Raw genomic sequence first — 19,599 nt, 5'->3', positions numbered from 1 at the left:
CATGTTCCTTGGACCAAGTGGTGTTGAAGCTTGCAAATGAACTTGCAGATAAGCTGTTTTACGAAGAGAACAACGACGTCAGAATCAACACAAGTGAATACATGGAGTTGCACGGCATCTCAAGTCAGATTAAAAAATTAATAATTAAGAAATTTTTTTAATTGAATAATTAATAAAATTATTTAAGAAAAATAGATTTTTTTCTCATTTACTCTAAAATTAATAAATAAATGGTAAACAAAGAACGATTTTGTTTATGATTGAACTTTTTGCAAAAATATTTTGTAAATTCAAAAATATAAGACTAAGAGGATATTGTTTGAAAAAGACAACATTGTTAGATTGACTCTAAATAACAACGTTGTATCAAGTACTCTATCTATAATATTGTTTACCGACTGCCTCTAATTTTATTAATTAGATTGATTTGAATGAAAATCAATTTGGTGAATAAAAAATACAATAAATAACACAGAGGTTCATTCTGGGACTGACGGAAAAGCACCGGGACGGTATGGTACAAAGTAGCCACACAACTTGGCGTAATAGGAACACGTCTCGTTTTCGTTTCTTGGGAAAAATGGTGTCTGAACATGCCGCGAGATCTCGGACTTTTCGAACTTTTCGAGGTTAAAATTAGTCATAAAAGATGACGGCTTGAATTCTTGCGATTCTGTCAGGTTTGGTTTTTGAGAAAGTGCTTTGAGTGCTATACCATCCAATCCTGGCGTGAATTGGGTGTACAAACACTGAATGGGTGTTTTGAGTGTGTCAAGGTTTATGTGGAGCTTACCTTGAACTGATAAATTTAACCACAGATCACCCTTAATTGGTTGTTTGAGTGCCAACGATGCGTGACCGAGAAAGTCGTCGGTTTTGAATCTATCCCAGTCGTAGATCTCGAAGAGGATAGACGGTAGATTGTGTGGATCGATCATGAACCGGAGTTCTTCATGACATTTGGGGTCTAATGTTCTTTTTTGAATTTTGGTTTGGTGGATTTCCTTGTTGATTGTCACCTTTGTATAAGGGTCACTCTTCTTTGAAAAGCAGTCTGCTGCGGGTAAATTTTGCGCCTCGATTATCGTAAGGCGAAGTAACATCGACTTTTTTTGTTGTTCATATCAATGAAAAAATCAGCGAGAATTGCTATGTTTTTGGGAAGTGAACATGTTATTATGTTCGACATTCGCTAAAAGTGATTTTTATTTATTTGGGAACAAAGACGATTTGAAAGAGGCTTATATCAACTATATTTTTTAAATAAACAAACCATATTTTTATTCACGTAAATTAAAAAACATTTGAATATAAAAAAAAACTAAAAAATAATTAAAAAATAACTATTAACAAAGTTATTTAATGTGTAAGGTTATATGAATCGTTTTTGAGTTATGTGAAAGCAAATTTGATCAATCCGATACAATTTGTTGAAGCGCAATATTGTGTGTATGTGTACATATACAACAAACTTATATTTATTTACACAATAAATTATTTCTTATCTTTTGCACTTCCTATCAAAATGATATTAATACTGTTTTCGGATAAAAACACTTTATATTTATAATTTGTTTTGTGTTTTCACATGGTTTCATCCACAATAATCTATGTACAAACTCTATTACATCTACATTTATATGTATATAAATGTAATAATATTTTTTAGTTTATTATTTTTTTATTTTACATTTTAATAATGAAACTTTTAGTATGATTATTATTCGTTATAAATACTTTATAGATATATTGCATTCGATTTGAATTTTTTAAAAGCAACAACTCCAAATTGACTCGAAAAGCAAAATAACTTGAAAAAGAATGGAGAATCCACTCAATGCGTTTTCGTCAGAATCAACAGTAAAAACAGCACCACTTGAAAGTGAACTTGAAAGTTCGCTTTCAAGTTCACTAATATTTTAAGAATCATTTATAAATTCATCTATATATTCATCTGTATTTAACACGTTAGATTTATTTTGTTTTTTTTCATCCACGAAAAATTAACCAAAATATTCATTTTGCCCCACAACAAACAGAAAAATGGGAAATAAAAAATAATATATTAAATAGTAAAATATGCTTACATTTAAATATTGAATTTCAAAAATGATAATTAAATATTTAAATATTTAAATAATTATGAGTTGTTGATTGTTGTTTTATTCATATTTATTATTATACTTAATAACTATTATGCATCTTAATCAGAATATCATACAACAAATACAATCAGTTAATTTTTCAGCGACTTCTGTTTTATACTAATATTATTCGGCGGTTTTCAATAAAACCCAAAAAGTCACAGACTAGCTATTACTGTCAAGTTCCGTTCTAATTCAAAAAGCACCATCTGTAAGTATTCAAATAATAACAGATCTGAATATACTTACAAGCAATTTATCTAAACATTATGTAATTGTTTTTTATTTTTTTAAAAACACAAAAACAAAACAAAATAAAACAAAATGGATTGCGAAACAAACATAATAATAGATGAAGACGAAATGTTTTCAGACGATGAAAAAGAGAATTTTGAGAAGTTGACAATTGATGTGGGAAACCCCTTTTTGATGACCCATCAACAACAAGATGCAGAGTCTCTAATAGAAACAACTGGCTTGTCCACTATAACTGAACTTTCACAACAATGTGTTTCTTCCTCTCAGCTTGTTTTCTCGGCCGCTTCACAAATTTCTTCGTCCCAATTTACCAATTCAACGGCCTCAACTCAGCCATTGATTTATTCACAACAAATAGTTTGGTTTTCATGATTGAAACTATGGTAATTTAATTGGTTTTTATTTACAAAAGTTAAAATGTTCAAAACAAAAGTTATAAATAGCAAAGCTCAATACCCACAATTGATTGGAAAAAAAGAACAGTTTCTGATGATTTTTTTGATTTGAGAAATTAAATCAGAGTGCAGAAACTCAAATGGGATTTTGATGAAAAAATATTGAAAAATCCTTTAAAATTTTCTTTCATTATTTATCACATGATATAATTACAATAATTGTAAATGGAATCAATCAAAAATCCTATGAAGATACGAAACGTAAGACTGTTTTTCAACCAACAAACTATAATGAAGTTTTGGCATTTGTGGGAGTGCTAATTTATTTGGCAAGTATACGATGGCAAAATTCTCTCGAAAACGCATTTGATAGTGAAATTGGTGTTGATTTTGTTCAAATGTGTTTTAAAAAATCGCGTTTTGCCCAATTGTTCCGCTATTTTAGATGTGACGATAAAGAACAACGTAAAGATATTCTAAAAATAGGTGAGCACCAGGTTGGTATTCTAAAAATAACACAAATTTTTGAAAAAAAATTGCAAAACGTGTGTTTTCCTGGTGAATTGCTGTGTATTGACGAAAGAATGTGCAAATTTCTTGGACGTGCACATGACGTTATTTTTAATCCAAACAAACCAATTCGTAGAGGTTTCGAATATCTTTTGATTGTTGACACAAAAACAAACATTTGTGTTAATATGTTCCAATATTACAAAGGATGTATTAACTCGAATGGTCACATCGGGAGAAATTTGGCAGATAAGTTAATTGAGATTGTCAAAAAAGAAAATGAAAATGATGTTCTAAAAATACAAATGGATTCACGTTTTATCGAAACTGAACACCTTGCAATATGGAAGGCACAAAGAGTGGAAGTTATTGGGACTGTACGCAAATAAAAAATTTTACCGGAAGGATGGGACCAAACACTAACGGATAATGAAATGAAATTAAAAATAATACAAAAGGGAATAAAAGAAGCAGAGAAAGCAAAAAATGAAGAAAACAAACAAAAAACGATAAAAACACACAAAAAGAAAAAATACATTGAAGAGACAACAGAAGATGTACAAAATCGGGAAAATAAAATAAAAGAACTAGAAGAAATTATTGATAAAGAAAAGAAAGACAATCCTTCATTTAACAAATTTTGGGAAAGTTCTCTAATTGTTCTAAACACTTTTAACCCCAACAAAACAAAAACTGTATCAATAGCAACTACATTCCTTGAAAACTCGGGATTTTGGGAACAGTCTACAAATAGAAAAAAGACAACTATGAACAATGTTTACAACAAAATGAAATATCCAGTCGATATTTTTAATATTTTTGTGCAGAATATCCTGTTCCTTTCCGTTCTTATTGTTGTATATTTGCACTTTTCAAAAATATAGTGGAGATGTCAATGACAAATAGTTTCGTTGTGAATGGAATTTTCGATGAAAAAAATTGAACATGGCATTTTTTGAGAAATTTGGCCAAACTGTTGTGTTCTGATTATATTGTAGACAATTTCGGGAAAAGAACTGAAATTGAACAAAACCAAAGTCAAATTATTTGGAAAAAGTGTCAAATGGATTTGCTTTGTGATAAAAAAATTGAGGTGCCCAGTATTGACAGCAAAAGCTATGACAAACGTGTTGTTTGTTTTTCGTGTTGTTGTGAGCGAATGAATGCAATGGAGATCGAAGAGGATGCCAATCAATCATCTTTAATTAACGAGAAAAAGAAACCGGGACAGAGAGGAAAGGGAAAGGCAAGGCACTGTGATGTTTCGAGAACGAAGAAAAAATGCTTTGTTTGTAATCGTGGATCTTGTAAAAAACATCTCACTTCTATTTGCAGCTACTGTCTTGGCCAAACGAGCAACCATTAGAACTTTTCGGATGGACTAAAGCTCTGGCGAGCGATAAGAAAGATTAGGAAAACAACACATGACAAGGCTGCGCAAAAAACAAAGTCAGAAAAAATGAAAAAACAGACAGAAAAAACAAATCAACACAACCCATAAGAACAGTTTGTGTTTATCCGATGATCTTAAAATAAACAAGAACCTTTGGTAATTTATTTCTAATTTCCCGTTTTTGTATGCATAAATATTTCCGTTATAAATAAACAACTAAATAATCGGGATTGAATCCTAATTTTAAGTTTTTTTAGAGAAAAAGTTGTGTGGCAAAAAAGTTGTAAATAAATGAAACAGGTTTGGTGATGTTTTTTTTCTTAAGGATAGCAAAATTTTTTTCTTTTAGTTTATAAAAAATGAAAGGGAGTGAAGGAAACGTGTTAAATTATATAATGATTTTAAAGGACAAAGCTAGATATACTTTCCGAACGCTTTATTCATGTAAGATTCCGTCATTTTAGGGAAAATAAAAAATAAAATAATTTTAAAATAAACTCGGTACTATATTTCCGAATTTTGGGTAATTTTGAAAACACGTCCCCCCTCGCGATTTAATTAAAGTATTATAAAATATAGATAAAATGAGGCCCCCCCTAAATCCACATAATTTATATACTTCTACAATTTCAATATCGAATAATGTACAATAGATAGTGTTGGATATGTGTCTGAAGAAAATCGATTAATAAGTAAATATTGGTATTTAAAGACAACAATATACATTTTTAATGTCTTATATGTCTTCGTTTGTTATATAATAAGTGGACATGAATAATTCTCGTTTGTTTTAATTCGTTATTTTCGTTTGTCTTTTTTTATCTCAATGTTCAAATACTTTACAATTAGTAATATTCCATTAACCATTAAATAATCACCATACCATCTTGTTTCAACTGGTTTCACAATTCGAAGTAGTGATTTACCATCATTTGTTTGTACTTCTTCAAGCCAATTTTTCATTTGTAAACTTTTTTTAAAAAAATAGTAACTACTCGATGGAGCTTTACTAGAAGTTGGTTATATCTTTTTACTTCTCTTGTGGATCTCTCTGCTATTAGACTAAACGTATGACAAAAATAACCAATAGATGTCTTTCATGAATCTTTGACTGTTTTAATTTTATTAGCAGGTTATCAGTAATAACTACAAAATTATCTTTTAATCTCCAAGTTTCGAAGAACGCTTTTAAATGGTGTTGGATGTTTGCAGGTGTTTTGACTCCTTCAATTTGTGCAATTTCTAACAATATGTTAATTAAAAAATGAAACTTATCTACATAGTACAAAGTTAAAGACATAAACTCTTCTTCGCATATATATGTATTCAAACCATCAATTGTTGTACAAATAAATAATGCTTCATTACACCTGTTTTTGACATTAAGTTCGGCAGCATCAAACAATTTTGGAATTAATGTCTGTGTTAATTTATAAAGAAAATGTAGCAGGTGTATATGTTGAGTATACAAATTTTATTGAACCTTTTGGCAAGCCCAAATACTGGACGGTAGAAATGGATTTAATTATTCCAATTTCAAATATATTACCTTTAAACAGTTTCAAATTTTATATTTTTTAAAATGTCGTGGTTACTCAATGTAATTTTGTTGCTGTTTATATTTTTAAAAAATATTCTACACCATACGTGACAACAGCTAATGATGTAATTGGAAAATTAAGTTCAAACATTTTATACAAACCGGAGATAAATTCTTATTTACTACTTCAAATACAAATTCTAGTTCCTCAAATGCAATTACTAATTACATAATTTCTATAACAGTAATTGGTGTGAAATAATATCATGTAAATCTTGTTTATACGTATTTAAAATTAAATTGACAGAAAATGACTTATTACGAGATTATTTCTTTACAATAAGAGAAAATCCAGCATATTTCATTCGTCAAGAAGAATTTAATCAAGTAAAAAATTTAAAGGGGGTTAATCTAAACATAGTTGTACCGTTATACATTGTTTTTAATATGTTTTTTTTTTACTTTCCCGCGATCGTAAAATCAATTATCAGAAAGTAAAAATCCATGTCTAAACAATCTTGAAGTAAACATTTCGGATAAAACTTATCATTTTGAATCATTTGATACTATTGATCGAGAATTTTATATTGCCAATGTAATTTCATCAAATTATCTAATGACGCTCAATAAAAAGAATATTGTATGATGTCACATTTGCCCGATAATTCTGCTATGATTCGTACACAATTATCATTTAGAGTACCATGAAAAATAACTGCGGCGTGAAATATTACTGCGAATTGTTTTTGGGCAAAAATGTTATTGTTGTTTATAAAACATAAAAAATAATTTACTTTGTAAAAATGTTATATAATATGGTTATCAATAAAAACAAGAATAAATTCGTAAAACGAAACAATCCAAACAACGCAAACCAGATATTAGTTTTTATTTTATAGATTATAACAATTTATAACATGAAATACTAAACATAACATCAAAACATAATTACAAAAACGAATAAGTTATAACATCAAATTTTCGAATAAATAGTCCATTTTTTGGACACCATTATATGAAATTTGATTTCTGCTCAGCTAGTCATTAATTTTTGTTGCGAATATTGAAATTATTAACTCCAATTGAATAAACTTAAATGGTCATTATAATCAATATGTTTTAACATAATAATATAAAAACACATGGAAATATCAACTCAAATTATAAAGATCGAATAATCATATCAACTTCTAAATTATAATAACAAAACAAATTGCAATACAATAAACATAATCAAAATACAAAACCACGTTATAAACATATCATATTAATAAACTTATAAAATATAAATCAATTTGATGATAACAAACGGTTAACGAGCGTGGGGTTTTAAAATAGTCGATAATTTAATCACACCATTTTAAAATCCAAATAATTTGTTGAAATGAAAGAATTAAGTTGTTTGACTTTCTGGTGTATTAACCCTTTTAAAATGATGATAATTAATGATAAAATTATCCATAATTAATCGACTAGTTTAATTATATGATAATAATTATTAAAATATAGTTTCACATTTAAAAAAATAAATTATAATTTATTGTTGTTTTATTATAAATTTTAGTAAGTGTTATGTTGATGTTAATTAAAAATACACGTTAATTAACTATTTCACCTGTTTGTTGTTTATTATATTTTAATTATATTTATACTATAATAATAGTTCATTGTTCAATTTATTTAATGTAAATTGTGATTGTATTATCACATCATTCGATGATCAAAATAGCAAGTGATCATACAACCAATATGTCAAGTATTATTGAACAGTTTATATAATACAGATGAAGGTATTAAAAACACAATTATATTGTTTATTCATTTTTTTAAACCATTTTTGTGTCGCAGTGTGACGGGTTAGATTCTTTTTTGGATTTTTTTAATCGAAAAAATAAACAACTTTTAAAAAACATAAAAAAGACATTGAGTAATGCTTTTCGAATAACAAATCATTGTGAAAGCAACCAATGAATTCACTTTATACATCAGAATAAAATTATATTGTTAAGTAATTATTTGGTAACAAAAATTATGAAGACGATTTTTTTATTTATAATTCTTAATCTTCACCAATAATACAATATTTTGCAAAACTGTAATGTTAAAATGTGTTCATATTTTGGCAGAGGTATGGACTGTTCAATAAAATTTTATTTTTAAATTGATGTAACGATAAAATCAATATCAATTATTGGTACATTTATTCACATTTTGAAAATATCATAACACATTTTTACTTGATAAAAAAAATTTGGTTATTTCATCCTATAATTTAGAATTTGTCATTTTGTAATATCAAAAAAACCAAAACAGTTTTGTTTTTCAATTGGAAAAGGAAAAAACAAAACCCTCATAAAAAGTATATAAAAACGCCATTTTTCCACTAAGAACAATCTGTTGACTTAGCCTCAAAAGATTTTGTAGAACAAATTTGTTGTTTTTCATTTTAACAGCCTTAAATAACAAAAAATAACCCAAAATGTTTTAAAACCCTTAATAACATTATTTTTGGACAATAACAATTCGCAGTTATTTTTCACGGTATTCCACATTTACAATAAGTTTTTGTTTGTTGCCCCAAAATGCATAATTTGAAAATAAATAAACAGTGAATGCAAAATAAACAATTACTTACCAAATACAAATCTTTATATTCTAAATAGATTGCATAAAACACGTTTTGCCTTTTGTTTTTGTTTGAAAATGATAAAAAATTCAAATTACAAACAATGAATTTATATCTTGCTTCCTCGATAGTGGCACGACGTGAATTTCAACGAGTGAACACAAAACATCATGTTGATCAAAGTTTATTTAACCACAACTTTTTTATTGTTAATACCCAAATGGCCTAAAGCCAAAAAATATATATATTTTTTTAATAATTTAATACCAAATTTGATTTTTGCCTTTAATTTCATTTTTTATGAATTTCATTTTTCAAAATATAATTTTATAAAAATAATTTTGAAAATGACGACATAATTGAATAATTATTTTGTATAATCATATTAACATAAACTATTATTATAAAAATTTTTGGACTTTGCAAAAAAGATAAAAATGATGTTTGGAAAATATAATAATGTAAACTATTGTTACATAATATTTATTAAATAACTAAATTAATAGTTTTATATATTTTTTCACCTAATATTTACTATTTGTTATAATAATGTTATAATAATATTAATTGATTGTTTTTTGTTTTTTATTCAGATCTATTTTTAATTACATGAACTAAAAAATCAATAAAAACAACATATTATCGAATTCAAAAACAACTTGCTGTTTATCTAGTCAACACAGACATACATCAAATCAAATTAAGTTTGTTATGGTTTGTTTTTATATTATTAATATACTTCTTATTTATGCTACAAAATTCGTTATTGTATATTTGATATATTATTATTTAATAAAATAAATTTGGGGTTCTGAAATATAGTAAAACCTATTGAACGCGGCACCTCTAAATTGCGCCACTCTCAATAAAAAGCAGTTTAGACTGAAACAAAAATCAAGTTTTCTATTGAACAGGTTTTGATGTTTGATTAGCGAAAATTTCCGTTCTTGAGAGAACAAAAATTACCATAAATTCTTGCTCTTGAAAAGTTTGACTGTGTTTTTGAAAAAAATATGTGTTGCTATTTTTAACCTCAAAAACAAATCTTAGGTAATTGAGTCATCATTTTTATTATTTTTGACTAAGTTTTGGGTCATTTTTCGGTTTTTCGGCCAAGAAGGGGTTTTTGGTCTTTTTTAACAACTTTTTTCAAGAAGGCATTTTTGATATTGTTATTATTCTAATAAAACTTTGGTTTTCGGTCAGTTAAGTGTTAAAGTTGATTTTATAATTTTTTTCGGTTTTTCGATTTACAGTATGTGAGAAAAGTATGTGAGAATGAGAAAACCCTGTGGATTCAACAAAAATTACATATTTGTTTTTCTTTTTTTAAATAAAAATGTTTTTCTTTAAAAAAAAACAATCTAAATAATATAATTATGAGCTCCAGGAATGTTGCTTTTAGTGGCTTAGACCATACAACACTTGAAAAGAATTTAAAGTATTGTCCTGGTCCAGTGAAAGAAATAGCCCAAAGAACATTCAGCAAACATTGCAACTTTTGTGAATTGCCCCTGAATGTTCAGGTGTATTTGATGAACATTGAGAGAGAAATGTTCAATGGAATGAATACGGAAAAGGTGACCGAGAGTAAACTATGTAGAGTCTTTGCTTTAACTTCAAGTCAGTTTAATATCAACAAACGAAGAGGTATGGAGACAGCATTGTTTGGAAAAAAAGATAACGGAAGACCGTCACTTTTAACTGAAACACAATGGGGAATTGTCAAGAATTTGATTCTTGATAATGAAAAGTTTCCAGGAAAATGCAAAGCTATCAGCATAACTTATTTGAGGTTGTTTATAATAAAAACCTTCAACGTTGATGTGTCAAACCATGTTATTTATGATAAAATACATAAAAATTGGAACTTTTCGATTGTTACTGTGTTTGCTGAAGACCAATCTCGATTGACCTACGACGAAGATGCCGTGTTGAAGTATTACATTGCACTGCCACTTTTTTTAAATGGCATCCCATCACCATTTATTTTGAATTTGGATGAGTCAGGGTATCAGCCATGGCCAGACAGGCAAATGGTGAAGGGAGTATTCACTGCTGGTTTTTCCACAGACAGTAAAATGAAATATGGAGTCGAACGTGACATTGCTCGATCCACTGTCGTTTGCACTATTACCCCCTCACAACCTCTTCCTTGTATGATTGTAACAAAATACAAAAGAGTTGCAGTTGAATTCTTGAAATTGGGTTGGATGGAAACGGGAAACATCGTCAGTTATAGCAAAAATGGTTTTATCAACAGTGACTTATTTATACAATACATCAACGACGTTGTAGTACCTTATATTGTCGACATGAGAATTAAGACTGGTTATATTGATAAGGCCGTTCTGATATTTGATCAGTGCACGTGCCACTCAATCGAAGATGTGAGGTTGCTGCTCAAGTCGAATGTCCAAGTCAATGAGAAAATCATCAATGTGAACTGTGAAATCGTATGTTTGGTGCCTCACACCTCACATTTAACACAACCATTAGATGTTGGGGTGTTTGCAGCCCAAAAAAGAAGACTGAATTCGTTGTATGCTAAGTTCAGAGATGTCATAAAAATTAAAGATAGAGTTGGCGAGGAAGAAACAACAACGACAGAAAGTGAAGACGTTGAAGAAAAAGAAGAGTCAGATGATGTGATTGGAAACCAAGATCCCATTGAAGAACCAATAATACCTCAACAGTTTAAGGAAATGTTTCAGGAAGTGCTGGCAAATCCACAAGAAGCGATATCACCATTTAAAAAGAAGGCTGGTACGACTGTCAACGAAAGGATGGTGGATGACAACCAATCAGAAGATCGCAACGAAATACCAAATGAAACTAAAATTGTTGAATTCGGTGATGGAGAGGACTTAGAAAAAAAGTTTGCCAAATACCTCAACTCAATTCTGAAGTCTTATTTCCAAACAACCACTCCGGATGTGTGCACGCAGGCTTTTAGGCAAGTTGGTATTGATTTCAGAATTGTTGATAGTGGTATGAGGGTTGAGTATGTGGATATTGGAGTGTCACGCAGAGTAACAGCAGAAATACCGAAACTGTTAAGTATACCACAGTTATACTCAATTGAATGCGTCAAAACCAAAAGCTTGAAAATATCTGCAGTTCGAAAGCTTTCAATGTGTTTTGAGGGTTATTCGTGTCAGTCTGTTTGCAAGCCGTTAAAAAGAAAAGAACGGGATGTTGTATGTAAAGTTGTGAAGAAAAAGACGACCAAAAAAATCTCAAAAAGAACTAAAAATGGGGTTGAGAATTTAATCGATTGATTTTTATCTTTTTAATCAGTTGTATCGCCCAGTTCACATTACTGTTTCCTATCACAGGTCAGAATGGTCACTGTTTGAATCAACATATGTCTGAACTATCATAAGTCCTTCCAATAGAAAATATTCGTTTGTTAAACTTTCTTTCGTTATTGAGATATTAACTTGTAGAACTTGCTCGCAAAAACTCTTAAATTAAACGTTGCCTGCTTTGAATCGTCTAGCTGCTATGGCTGATTTGTCCAGTATTCCTGGGATTCTTTAGCGTGAGGTCTGAGTCAATTAGTTGGTAAGTGCTGGCTGGCTGTTCACACTCTGAAAGCTGCTTTGTAGGTTTCCAAACAAATTGAAAGAGAAAATGAACTGTAAATAAGTGATTTTTTTATTTGATCTTTTTGAATTTTTTGAAATAAAAAAATAATAATTTTATTACATAAAAGTTACACAATTGTAACTTTTGTTGAATCCACAGGGTTTTCTCATTCTCACATACTATTCTCACATACTGTAGTAATGTATAAATAATATATTTTTATTTTTATCTTAATATAAATGAGTACAGATAACGAAGTCGTAACACGTAGTGGCGTCTCAGACGCAGCAAAGTTCAATACTTCTCAATCAAAATCAAATTCATTAAAAACATTTTTCAAAAATTTGTTATCTTCAGACAAAACAAATCAAACTACAAAGACGGACCAATTAAAACAAATGGATACTTCTGAAATTATTAAAGTAAGAGAAGCGACACAAAGTTCTAGCAAAGCTCCACCGCGAAGCGGAATCTCCGATGCAACACCAAAAACAGCATTTGGTATGTATTATTCTTCAAATGAGAGTGAAGATGAATATTATATTGACGAGAAACTTATGCCGAAGGCTGAGCGAAGCATCGACACATCTTTTAGATGTGGTGAGCAAAGCGTCATGCCAAAGGCTGAAACTTTATCCGATATTACTTCTAAACATATTATAGCTTTACAGAAGATAATAAACAAATACAATTTAAAAGTAATAGATATGTTAAAACAATGTAACAAAGAAATCAATAGATATATTAATAATAATCCAGAAGTTAACTCAATCAATACAAAAGATTTAAATGCTACAATTTATATTAATGGTTATGTGTTTTGTAAAATTAAAGGAAAACAAACGTTAATTAAGAAGCAAACCAGAATAACTAAAAGTGATCTTGATTACAAAGTAAAGAAATCAGAAGATAAATACAATGAAGATATTGAATATATTAAAAATAAACTTGAAAATTTGGAAATTTGGAAAAAGATTAATTAATTGATAATATTACTACAAAAATAATACCAATATTAGAGTATTATCTAAACACAAATAATATAGATATAAATAAACTTATTAACATTTAAATATAAAGCTAGATGTTAGAATCTTTAGATCCACAATACACTTGTTAACAACATTTCTATATATTCTTTATTAGAATAATTATAATATAATGTTTTATATTTTTGTAGAAATGGTGTTGGAAATGTGTAAGAATATTTTCCTTCTTTTGTAGAAAAGTTATATACTTTATTTCTTAATGTTTTAATAATAATCTTATCTTCTATGTTTTCGATTTCTAAACCATTATATAAAACTTTAACCATTTTAAGGAAGATAAAAAATTACATTAATATAAATTTACTATAAAACTTAGATTACTACATTAATATAAATTTACTATAAATATTGATCTATAATTAAATTCAATAGTGAGCTTTGCGTTTAGTTAAAATATTATAAAATATAGATAAAAAATGTTATTGTCATAAATACACATAATTTATATACTACTAAAAGATTTTCAGATTCGCGTCCCTCACGATTTTAGTTAAATTATTAGAAAATATAGATAAAAAATGTTATTGTCATAAATCCACATAATTTATATACTACTACTTTTTTAAAATAATATTTTGAAAAAAAAACTTAAAAAAAGAATTGGTGATGAATTTAAATGGAGTTTATAGTTTGAAAGGGAAGCAACAAGAAAATTTGGTTCGGTTTCTTTCGAATGATAAATGGCGGGTCCTTGTTTTTGACGATTTTTGCTCTCAACTTCTTTCAATGTATTTTGTCGTTGCTGATTTACGCAAATGCCATATAACAATGTTATTGTTTGTTATTTTTTATTGGTATACGCTAACGTATAGAAACATTGAAGTGGAAAGGCAGCAAATTAGTGATGTGGATGCAATATACTTTGTCCAACCAACAAAAACTAACATAGAAAAAATTGTGAATGATTTACAAAATCATATGTATCATACTTTTACCTTATTGTTCACAAATTCCCTCTCAAAGAATCAACTCAATTTTTTTACTAAGTCCTCAAAATTTTCATCAATCACTTCCATTGAAAGAATTTGTAACTGCTTTTGTAACTTTCAGATGTTAGAACCAACAATACTTTCGCTTGAAATGAAAAACTCATATAGTGTATATAACACTTCTGATATTTCCAACGTGTTGGGGACACGTGTAGTCAGATATCTAGTAGACTCCCTTTTTTCATCAATTTACACATCGAGACAAATTCCACTTATCAAAGCGCGTAGCGGCACAATGGAACATTTTATTGCAAAGGAACTAACATCATGCATTATCAGCTTTAAAAAAGAGAACCCGGAGTACTTTTTGAAGAAAAAGCACAATCGAGAGATGCTTATTTTAACAAACAGAAATTATGACATGTCTGCGGGACTTATACATGGTTGGTCATATGAAGCATTAGTGAAAGAAACGTGTGACTGTGTTGGCACTAAAATTAAAATTAATGATAAATGGCAATATGTAAACAGGGAGTCGGACATTTTTAAAGAGACGAAGTCGGGTATTATAAGTGATGTTGCAGATCGAATCATCAAAGAAACAAAAACTCTTGAAACTTTAAAAGAAGAAATAAAATTGTCAACTACAGATTTTTTTGAAAGAAATGGTGGGATGAATGAGATGATGTATATGAAAGCAAAGCAAATTGAAGAAGAGATCGACTTACAAACGAACTTAGCACGACAAGTTCTCAACAGTGTTCAAAGTCGACAACTCGACTTACTTTTTTCTTTTGAAGACAATATTATGTCGAAATCAAAAATTGAAAATTCGGCGCTCATTGAGTTTGCTAAGAAACTCACAAACACAAGAGACTTGTTGAGACTTTATTACATTTGTTTTCTCAACGCTTTTGATGTGACCGAATTTGAAAAACTCCTCTCTGAGAAAAATATTGAAACAAAAGAAAAGCCAATTTTCGAAAAATTGAAAGAAAAACAAGAGTTTCTTCGTCTTTCGAAGAAGGACAATCCCGCACGGCTATCGATATCAAAAGTTGTTGGAACTGTTATTGGAACCGTCGCAAAGTTACTCCCGTCTGATAAAAAGGTTCCCGCAACGCTCCTCGTGGAAGCAATTGCAAATGGAAAAACCCTTAACGAAGATATCGCAACGTTTGATCCAGAAGATTCTGAGACAGAAGTGCAAAACAAAAACGAGAAGTCAGATGACATCACCGTTTTTGTTGTTGGAGGCGGTTCGTATACTGAGTTTTCGAACATTTCGAACTATGCCAAAAAAAGTGGAAAGCGGATTATGTATGCAACGACTGAAATGGTCAGCGGTGACAATTTGATGCAGCAAATTAGCTCTCTTGTGTTAAACTGACTTTTTGTTGTGTTTTATGTGAAGTGTCAATTGAAGTCAATTTATTTTACAGATGGTGTTTGGTGATTTGTGCTTTTTCGTCGTTTTATAATTTGTAAATGAATAGCAAACTGAGAAAAACAGCATTTAATTTCGAATTTTATTTCTATCAATGAAATGGCTTTATTTTATTTCCTGTTTTTACTTGGAATATTCCTTTAATTTTTTTTTAATTTTAAAAGTAAAAAAAGGGGATTGTATTTTATATAAATAGATTGCAAGTAAGTATTTTAGAAACAAAACAATACAAAAAGAAAATAATAAAAATTCTATTATTCCATTTGAAGTAATCATTTTTTGTCTATTTACAATAGCTTTTCGAATTAAAATAATTTATGGTAATTAAAATTATTAGATTCAAAGACAATTGATAAATATTTATAATAACGAAAAACTGTGAACTTTAATTTTTGCAAATTGGGATGTCCACTACCGAGTTGTATCAGCAGCTTGCACAGTACGTTGAGCGCTCAAAGAAAATCGAGCTTCTACGAAACTCGGAAAAGTATGAGAAAGAAAAATTCCGTATAGAGCAGTTGGGGCTTGAGTGTTACAAGGAGATCTACAACACACTGTCCAAAATTTTCAACCAGAAGCGCGAAGATTTATTAACAAAGAAAAAGAAATACGAAGAATCGTACGCCATTTACTCTAATGTAACCACGAAAGTCAACGAAACAACCACTTTCATCAACTCACATGCAGCATCTTTTGCTCCTGGTGCAAAACCAGTCTGTGCGCCAAAACGACCGTGTGACCCCCAAAAAATTGCTGCGCTCAAACAAGAAATTGATTCTCAGAAGAAAGATAATGATACCTTTTTAAAGAAGATCAACGACATTCCAAAGAAATACATTGATAAGTCTATTTTGGCTCACGACACATATTATCAAGCAATTCATGAATTCATTACTGTCATTGATTTAGGAAAGGAGTCGAAACGACCATCAAGTCTTCGTCTACAATACAAGTGCCCAACTTACAAAGAAATTTTGGACTCATATTTGGAAGACGATTTATCTAAAATTGATTCAACTTTTAAAAATCTTCTCAACGTCTCTCAGAAACGAAAACTTGACAAGAAGTTTTCCAAATCGCAGAGTCTACTCACCGTTCACAAGGAAGTCTCTCTTTCGAATTTAAAAATCGACAAAAAATTGGTGACTCCAACAGTGAAACCTTCGAATATCTGCGATAACCTCTTCAATGAAAAATTATTTTTAGACCAACCAACTCGTGTGTGGGGATATATCCCTGTTAAAGGGGACAACCCATCTTATGAAATAATTACCAAGAATTATAAACAAAAAGATGGGATTGTTACTCTGCCAACTGTCTTTCAACCAAACATGCCATGGTCGACTTTTATGCGCGATGCCGAGGTCTTTATTGGTTTTGATTCATGTATAGGTTATGCTTTGCTCTCCATCGTCGACTTGAAAAAAGGTGCCTTAGTCCCTCCAGAATTTGCTTTCGAATTTTACAAGGAGAACACCGCCTTAATCTGTACTTTGAAGACAAAAGAAGGGGAAAGTCGTGCAGTGTTAGACAAAAAGTTTTTCATGAAAAATGGCACATACAACTTGTCTTTGATTTCTGCAAGTCTTGAGATCTCGTCTTCACACATCAAGTTTAAACCAATTGACAAAGGAGGAATCAATTCTCTAATATGGAAAATCGATGAACTGAATTCCCCAACTTCTTTTGAAGTTGCTGTTCGTTGCGTTACACCAGACAATTGTGCAAATGTTGCAAACGATTCGATGTACTCCGCCAACTTCGACAAGTTCATGATGACATTTTCATCGGCAACAAAGATCAAATCGGAGGGACGTTTCTCCTCAATCGCTTCGCAACTGTCACAGACCGATTATTATTTTTATACACAACACGATTGGTGCGAGGCTGGTTTCTTTGTATCTGCTTTAATGGGGAAACAAGACAGAAGCATATTTTTCTCGACCCCAAAGGTTACCCTTCTCTATCTTGATAATACTGACCACCCTTTACAACTCGACAATATCGGTCTTGATGAATTAGCAATTATAGTATGGAAGGATTTGAATGGGTACGCGTTCCGAGTTTATCAAAAAGGCACTGCCTGTTTTGTTGATACTTTGTTACCAAAAGAGGGATACGTTGTACCAGACTTTCAAATGCGAGACTTTATGCTTTGTCTCATTTCTGATTGCTATAAATGCTATCTAAACTCTCCAATTTCAGGTGATTGCAAACAAGAGCGTTTGAGACTCCTCAAAATGATATCCAAACAAAAGAAGAACTAGCTTTATTTTTAATTTCGTTGTTATTTTTACTCACACAACAATAAATAACACATCAATCAGTATTCAAATAAACTTTCAGTGTTTTGTCAAGTCCACACGAAACAAAACCATTGTTGATCCACGCGATATCTGTGACTGCTTTGGAATGGGCTTCAAACCTTTCTACTTCTTTCCATTCCCAGTTCCTCACATCAAACAATTTGACAGAGTGGTCAAAACATGATGTCAACAAATAATTCCCATCACTTTTGAATTTTGTGGCCATCACAATATTGTTGTGTGCCGGTATTGTGAACCCACACTTTTTCATTCTCACATCCCATAGTTTAACAGTGTTGTCCTCAGATGAGGATGCTAAAACCATTCCATCACAGTGCCAATCTAACGATGTGACGCTGCCTGAGTGTCCTTCAAATTTCAAAACACGTTTCCCACTCCGTATATCCCACATACTGATATACTTGTCATCTCCACCACTCACACATACCCCACCATCTTGTTGCCAAACGACGCTTCTCACTGGTTTCACATGACCTGTCTGTGTCAGCACACATGCACCAATTTCTAAGTCCCACATTTTGATTAATGAGTCGTGTGATGCGCTCAGTAAAAATCTTCCTGAGGGATGAAAATTCAGAGAGTTCACTCGGTCTTCATGTGCTTTGAGTATCAACGGTTCACCCGTGTTTTTCATGAAAATTCTAATGCACCCATCTTGTCCTCCAGACACAACTTCAATCGGAGACTCAATATCAGGGCTGTATTGCAACGAATATATTTGTGATGGAGTGGCAAAGTCTTTTTTAAGTTGTCCGTTTTCCACATCAAAAAGTCTAACATGACCGTCACCCCCTCCTGTAATAACATCACTTCCCCTCGCATCGCATTTTAAAACACGAAGATCATCTGCTACAAATGACGAGACAACTCGATACTTTTCTTTGTATTTATTGTTCACATGTCCGAAATCCACCCCTAGTTGTTCTTTTGGATTGTCCAAACAATACTTTTGTTTCAATTCGGTGTGTCTATTGGATGCCCTGAGTATTGAGTCGACTAAAATCCACCGCCTCACCTCCAAAAGTTCTTCACATCCCTCGGTGTAATGAAGTTCAGTTTTCCTTTCCTCATCTTTTTTGACCTGAAAGGCGCACTGTGGGAACCCCTGGTCGGAGCCAACCTTCGTAAGTGAATTTCTAAGTCTCTCGCGACGGTCTTCAAAACTCTCCGAAAACAATTTGATGGGTTCCCCAATTTCTCTTAAACGCAACATAATCAACCGATCATCTGTTGGGAGTGGAATTTTACGGAACTTCCATTTCTCTTCTAGCTTTCGAATCTTTTCTGCGTACTCGTCAGATTTAGCAATATCCTCCATCTTTGTAACTCGACTATTTATTTAAGTTTTTATAATTCTAATTATTATAAAAATAATATTAATATATAACTA

General features: G+C 30.5%; 4 protein-coding genes across 4 annotated transcripts; 2 read left to right on the top strand and 2 right to left on the bottom strand.

Annotated features, from left to right (window-relative positions):
• Positions 1–479: 479 nt before the first annotated feature.
• EIN_098680 (hypothetical protein) lies at positions 480–1,103 on the bottom strand (the record flags this gene model as incomplete). The annotated part of the gene is made up of 1 exon (XM_004254264.1): positions 480–1,103. One exon carries the CDS (start codon positions 1,101–1,103, stop codon positions 480–482), a length of 624 nt encoding a protein of 207 aa, XP_004254312.1.
• A 13,009-nt stretch (positions 1,104–14,112) lies between these two features.
• EIN_098670 (vacuolar protein sorting-associated protein, putative) lies at positions 14,113–15,825 on the top strand (the record flags this gene model as incomplete). Its single annotated transcript, XM_004254263.1, has 1 exon — positions 14,113–15,825. The coding sequence occupies one exon, from the start codon at positions 14,113–14,115 to the stop codon at positions 15,823–15,825; it is 1,713 nt and encodes a 570-aa protein (XP_004254311.1).
• A 461-nt stretch (positions 15,826–16,286) lies between these two features.
• EIN_098660 (hypothetical protein) lies at positions 16,287–18,149 on the top strand (the record flags this gene model as incomplete). The annotated part of the gene is made up of 1 exon (XM_004254262.1): positions 16,287–18,149. One exon carries the CDS (start codon positions 16,287–16,289, stop codon positions 18,147–18,149), a length of 1,863 nt encoding a protein of 620 aa, XP_004254310.1.
• A 52-nt stretch (positions 18,150–18,201) lies between these two features.
• EIN_098650 (U4/U6 small nuclear ribonucleoprotein Prp4, putative) lies at positions 18,202–19,527 on the bottom strand (the record flags this gene model as incomplete). Its single annotated transcript, XM_004254261.1, has 1 exon — positions 18,202–19,527. One exon carries the CDS (start codon positions 19,525–19,527, stop codon positions 18,202–18,204), a length of 1,326 nt encoding a protein of 441 aa, XP_004254309.1.
• Positions 19,528–19,599: the final 72 nt, after the last annotated feature.

The sequence above is a fragment of the Entamoeba invadens genome, assembly GCF_000330505.1.
Source record: "Entamoeba invadens IP1 unplaced genomic scaffold scaff_1105074725199, whole genome shotgun sequence".
NCBI classification, from domain to species: domain Eukaryota; phylum Evosea; order Mastigamoebida; family Endamoebidae; genus Entamoeba; species Entamoeba invadens.
Note: the sequence above shows the minus strand (reverse complement) of the source record. Positions and strands in the feature narration are given on the sequence as shown.